The sequence below is a fragment of the Marmota marmota genome, unplaced genomic scaffold (assembly GCF_001458135.2).
Source record: "Marmota marmota marmota unplaced genomic scaffold, marMar, whole genome shotgun sequence".
NCBI lineage: Eukaryota > Metazoa > Chordata > Mammalia > Rodentia > Sciuridae > Marmota > Marmota marmota.
Window position 1 is genome coordinate 7694599 of NW_025999962.1, and position 6059 is coordinate 7700657.

General features: G+C 59.8%; 1 protein-coding gene across 2 annotated transcripts; it reads right to left on the reverse strand.

The window, feature by feature from the left end:
- Window positions 1-227: 227 nt before the first annotated feature.
- Window positions 228-5847, reverse strand: LOC125616823. 2 transcript variants are annotated; one of them, XM_048803111.1, is made up of 3 exons: window positions 4612-5847; window positions 3382-4422; window positions 228-3243 (listed from the first exon to the last, which is right to left on the reverse strand). In XM_048803111.1, the coding sequence occupies exon 3, from the start codon at window positions 1790-1792 to the stop codon at window positions 854-856; it is 939 nt and encodes a 312-aa protein (XP_048659068.1). In that variant the 5' UTR covers window positions 1793-3243; window positions 3382-4422; window positions 4612-5847; the 3' UTR covers window positions 228-853. The 2 variants fall into 2 exon arrangements, with proteins under 2 accessions (XP_048659068.1, XP_048659067.1); XM_048803110.1 differs by having other exon boundaries at window positions 228-4422.
- Window positions 5848-6059: the final 212 nt, after the last annotated feature.

Consider the following 6059-nt stretch of genomic DNA (forward strand, 5'->3'; position numbering starts at 1 on the left):
AAGCCAGCCTCAGCAACTTAGTGAGGCCCTAAGCAACTCAGCGAGACCCTGACTCAAAAAAAAATTTTTTTAAAAGGGGCTGGGGATGTGGGTCGGTGGTTAAGTGCCCCGTGGGTTCAATCCCCAGTACCTGAAGAAGAGGAGGAAGAGGAGGGTGGGCATTTCTTACCAAACCTCTTCCCAGACAACTCTGCCCGGACACCAGGAGCCAACCACTGTTCTGAGGGGACTTTTGTGTTACAGATTAATTTTGCCCTTTCTAGATTGTCATGTGATACATAGGACATGATTTCAGAGCACAGAAAAAAATGTCCTTGTATTAGTTCCCGGCTATGTACAAAATTGCCCCAAGTTCAGCAGCTAAAGATGACCACATTTGTAACTGCACAGTTCTGTGGGCCAGGAACCAGGGGACGGTGAGCAGACCCTCCGGCTGCAGTTTCATCTGAGGCTGAGGCTCGACTGGGGGATCCGCTTCACAGCCGCTCAGGGAGCAAGGGCAGGATTCAGCATCTCGGGGACACTGGACTGGGGGCCTCAGGGCCCCTGGAGGTTGGCTGGAGGGAGGCACCTTTCAAGTCCCCCCCCGCGTGGGCTTCTCCAGGGCAGCTGACTGCGCAGCTGCTGCTTCCACAGAGCAGGAGTGGGCAAGCAAGAAGGAAGCCGTCTCTGTCACCCACCATGACACCTGTCACTTTGACGTACTCTATGCTTTGGAAGGAAGTCAGCGGATCCAGCTGGCAGGCTGGGGGGTGGGACACAGGCAGGACACAGGTTCCCGGAGGTGGTGTCATGGTGAGCCAACTGAGAAGCCATCAAGGACCCTTGGGTGGGGCATCTCGGACCCCCAGGCCTACCCATCACCAGCTGGGAACACCACCCTAGTGCCCCCTTTCTGCACCCACCTGGACAGATGGAAGGGACCACTGTGACAGGTGTTGGGCCATGTCCCTCCATGTGGCCTGGTGGAAAGAAGCTGACTGAGACCCCGAGGGCCAACGTAGCCCCTCCCACCCCCAGGAAGTCCTGTGCCCCTCAGCAGCACGTGGAGGGTGGCGCATGGGGGGACAAGAAGCCCCAGCCTGGCGTTCTCTAGATCTGGGAGGGCGCCCCTGTTCTCAGCACCAGCACAGCACCTGGTTCCCGACTGTCCCAGCAAGGGCCACCCTGGGCTGTAAACACCCAAGGGCCAGATGGCAGGACTGGAACCCAAGGAGCGTGTGAGAGATGGGGAGCCCCTTCCAGCCAGGTGAGGGCACCCTGCCTGAGGTGCTAGCTGCCCGGCACCCGCACCGTGAGAAGGAGGCCAAGGAGCCTGGACAGACAGAAAGAGACAGACAGACAGACCCCGGGCCTGGATGCAGAAGGATGAGAATAGACGCACAAGGCTGCGGGGGGCCAAGAGGCTCCCAAGAAGTGCACTGAACCCCCGGCCCCAGGACTCCGCGGCTGCAGGAGAAGCACCTGCCGGGGAGCACCAGGGCCTCAGCCCCGCCTCAGAGCGCTCAGGTCTGGGCCCAAGGTAAGGAGACCTGCCCAGGGAGCAGGCCCAGGAGCTGACTGCAGCCAGCCAGACCCAGCCTGCTCGGAAGAGGGCACAGCCCGGAGCTGGAGCCATCTGCCCGGCCACACAGCACGTGTGGAGGAGGCTCTGACCCTCCTGGGGGCACAGGGAGGCCCCACTTCTCTGCCCGTCAGTCAGCTGGGTGGTTCCCCAGCGCTGTCCCACCCGAGGGTTTGCCTCATGCTGTGACCAGGCATTAGAAGCAGGGCCCTGCCCCGCCCAGCCCATGCCCTGGGGACTGTGGCTCCAGCTTCTTCCAGGCCTTGTGTGGCCCTGGGGACTTCGGCAGGCCCTCCCCCTCCCTGCTTCTCCCCTCCCTCCTCTGCAAGCCCTCCGAGTCCTTCTTTGGGCTTCTGGAAGTAAGTCAGGGAGTCCAGACACAGTGGAAGTCTCACCCCCACCCCACCCCCGCCCCCAGGCAAGCAGACTAGAGCAAGCTAAAGAGAGGAGGGGAAGAAAAGAGAGAAACACAAAGTACAGGAGGCCAGGAACTTACGCCTCATCCATCCCAGCACCTGAGGTCGGAGCGTGGGACAGTCAGTCGAGGTGGAAAGCGGCATGGTGTCCCTCAGGAAATGAACCTAGCACCTACCCTTAGCCCAGCAATGCCACTTGGGGAATGCACACTAAGGAAGAGAAAGAGGGACTTGAGCAGATTTGCACACCCAAGTGCACAGCAGCACTGCTCACAACAGCCAAAAGGTGGAAGCAAGCCAGGTGCCCATCAACAAACAGAAAAACAATATGGCGGGCACACACCATGAATATTACTCAGCCTTAAAAAGGAAGAACGAACCTCAAGGACATTGTGCAGAGTGAAACTCTCCCATCACAAAAGGACAAATACTTAGATTCCACTCTATGAAGTACTTGGAATTGACAGAGAAAGAAGAATGGCAACTGCCAGAGGCTGGGAGGCAGATGGGGGATGAGGGTGCTGGTGTTTAGAGGCTGCAATTTCAGTCCAGGGAGAGGAAGAGGTTTTGCACACGGGTGGTGGCGATGGCATCATTACACTGTGAATATACTCAATGCAGCAGAACTTAAAAATGGTTAAGAGGAGAAACTCTGTTATGTATATTTTATATAATAAAATTTATAACCAGTGCGATGGTGCTCATCTGTAACCCCAGCAATTCAGGAAGCTGAGGCAGGAGGGTTGCAAGTTCAAGATCAGTCTCAGCAACTTAGGAGGTTCTCAGCAACCTAGCAAGATCCTGTCTCAAAATAAAAACAAAAGAACTGGAAACATAGTTCAGTGGCTAAAGTCCCCCTGGGTTAAATCCCAAGTACCATAAATTAATTAATTAAAAATTTTAAATATGCATGGCTAATTTTCAGCCAGTGAAGTGCCGAGCGTCTGCACAGGCTGGGACCAAGCGGAAGGTGCACAGAAGTTTCTCTGGACAGTAAGCCGGGTCGAGGCCTTGAAGGGTGGTGCAGGAGGGTGGGGATGAAGAAGCAGGCAGGAGAAGTGAAGTCACTGGACGGTGGGTGAGGACCAGTGCCCCAGGGCCCTGCAGACCTCACCCAGTCCCAGGGCTTTTGGGGGAAACAGGCTGGGGACCTGTGAGCCACCCTCCAGGAGGACAGCGCAGGGCGTGGGGTGAGTGGGCGGCAGCTCTGCTCTCTGTCGGGCTGGCTGAATGTAGCAAAGACGAATCCAGGAGGCCAGGTACCTGTGAATTTCAGATGGCAACAAACGACCTGTTAGGGTCAGCCTGTCTCGGTGATGCGTGACACAGGCTCGCACTAGGAATTATGGGTGATTTATCAGAAATTCGATTTTAGCTGTGTCCCGTGTCCCCTCTGCCTACCCCGCTGTCTTCTCTGAAAGGGTCACCACTGCCTTTGCGGGATTCTCTTCTTGCTGTCCTGCGGGCCTCCCCAGCTAGGCCTCCCCTGGCCACGCGGGCAGAAGGACCCCTTCCAGGCACTCCCGGTCACTTCAGCTTCCGTGCCTTCTTGGCCCTTCGCAGGCAGAGATGACCAGGCTCCTATGTCTGTCTGCTTTCTTATCTGTCCCCACTGAACTGTGGGCTCAGCACGCCCAGGGACCTGCCACTGCTCTATCCCCCGTACCTAGCAGGTGCTCAACTAATATTTACTGAAAGGTGACAGCACTGTGTCCCACAGGGCCAGCCCATTGCCTGGTAAGGGATGAAGTCAGCAGGGGCCCCTGGGCACTGGCCATTTCTGCCACCCCAGCCTCTTGCTCTGACTAAGGCTCCGGGCTGAGGAGGGACCTTTGTCCTGCACCTCCCCACAAGACCAGTCTCCTGTCCACAGATTCCCACGCAGCCCCGCTGCCATGGCAACGGCAATCCGAGGTCACAGCGCTGGAAACCAGAGGATTCCTCCCTCCTGGAAGCCACCGCCGAGCCGGAATCTAATTGTCATTACAGCCATAATGGTGGTTGTGCATAATCGCAGGCATTAGAGCTCCGTGCCTGTGATTATTTGGTTAACATTCATGAATTCAGGTCTAGGTAAAAAGTGCTGATGGCCGACGGTTTTCACTCTTACAATGTGCTTGAGCTGTTTCTTAAGAGCCAGTCTCTCTCCTTGGCAGGAACTTGCTTTAATCCCATTATTAATGGGTGACGGAGAGGAAAACACCACGGGCTCTGCCCCTGGGGCCCTGGCGGCCATGGGAGGGCTGGACACGGGCTCCCCACCTAGAGGTCTCCCCTGGCCTCCGCCTCACGGTGTGACCCAGAGCAACCGGGTGTCCACTGCTGTGACTCAAACACCCGACAACTGAAAGGAGGAAGCGCTCTGTGCTGGCTCCGGGTTCCAGAGACTTCGGTGCTCGCTCGGTCAACTGCACAACTCGGGCCTGAGGTGAGGCTCAGCACCTGGCAGAGGGGCCCGGGAGGAAGCAGGTCAGCTCATGGCAGCCGGGAAGCAGGCCAGGGCCCGGCCAGGCCCCCCCACATCACGCCACCCACCGCAGTCCACTCAGATCACTACGCCCTCGGGGTGAGTCCAGCGCTGGGGACAGACCCTCGGGATCCGATCACTTCCCCAAGTCCCCACCTCAGTACCTGGCCACACCGGGGACCAAGTCCTCGACACATCAGGCTTCGGGGAACCTTCCAGATCCAAGCCATGTGCCTCCCTGGGCCTGTTTCCTCAGGTGGAGAAGTGACAGGGTTTTAAAGCAGCCACCGGCTGACACTTCCTGAGGCTTTGGTCCTTGGCCGGCTGGCCAGTGGGGACACAGATGCATCCCTGGGGAGGAGAGGTGGGTGGGGGGAGAAAGGGGAGCCAGGGGCAGAGGGGCAGCACCCACCCAAGCACAGTGGGGGCACCAGGCTGAGCCCGGGGGAAGGCGGGCTGGGGTAGAGGTGGGTGGGCAGCAGCACCCACAAGGCCCTCTAGCCTGAGGGAGCCACCCAAGAAGGGCCGCCCGGGAGGGGCCTGGCCTCAGGTCTGCAGAGCAAGGCGGGGAGGAGAGGCCCGGAAGGAAGGCACCGTCCTCCTGACAGTCATCTCCGTGGGCTGGGGGCAGGTGGGACAGCGTGGGGTGCAGCGGGGGTCAGCAGGAGGTGGGGAGGAGCCCAGGGAGTGACGGGCGGGAGGGTGGCTGCCTGCCTAGGCCTGGGGAAGCCATCAGTCACAGTGTCCCCTGACCAGGGGGAGCCTGCAGTCCGCCAGTCAGAGGTAGGGCAGAGCGGGCTCGGGCTGTGCTCAGCAGAAGGCCCAGCTCTGGGGCCTCGGGCTGTGCCACCCTCCACTGGGCACTCTCTCCTCTGCTCCCCCCCCATCATGCCCCTGGACCTCTCACGCTGGCCAGTCACATGGCTCTGGTCCAGCCACACGGTCACCTTGGTCTGGAGCACCCGACCTGAGCTGGGTGGTCATGGTGGGCAGTGCTGGGGCCATTTTCCAGAAGAGCCTGCAACCTCCTCAGCCCAGAGAGCAGCAGGCCCGGCCCCGTGGTCCTCGATGGTCCTGCGTCCAGGCCTCCTCCGTCCAGGGTTGTGGGCTGTGCCCAGCCCGGCCCACAGAGGGCCAGGAAGTCCATGCTCGGGAGAGCGCCGGGAACAGGGCCTGGCCCTGGCAGGACACATGGGAGGTGGCATGATAACCCAGGGCTGCACAGGGTGATAAGGCCTGAGGGGACAGTAGCAAGAAGAGAGCAGGGAGGGGCCCATGTCCAAGGAGGCAAGGGGGAGTCAAGGCCATACCAGGTCTCCAGGGACGTGCCTTCTGAAGCCCGGGGCCCAGGAGGGACAGGGGACTGGCAGAAGTGATTGGACACTGGATTGGACACTGAGCCCGAGACCCCTCACCTATAGAACACCCCGGAGGAGGAGTCCAGCACGCCTGCCTCAGGGGACCGGAGACAGGCCACTGGAGGTGTGGGGCTTGCCAGGCACCTGTCAGCCTGAGCACTCAGCTTCGCAGGCAGCGGGCTCAGGACGCAGAGCTGCTGGCCCGAATGCCACGCCAGGGGCCTGCTCTCACACCCAGGGCCGCGGCCTGCTCT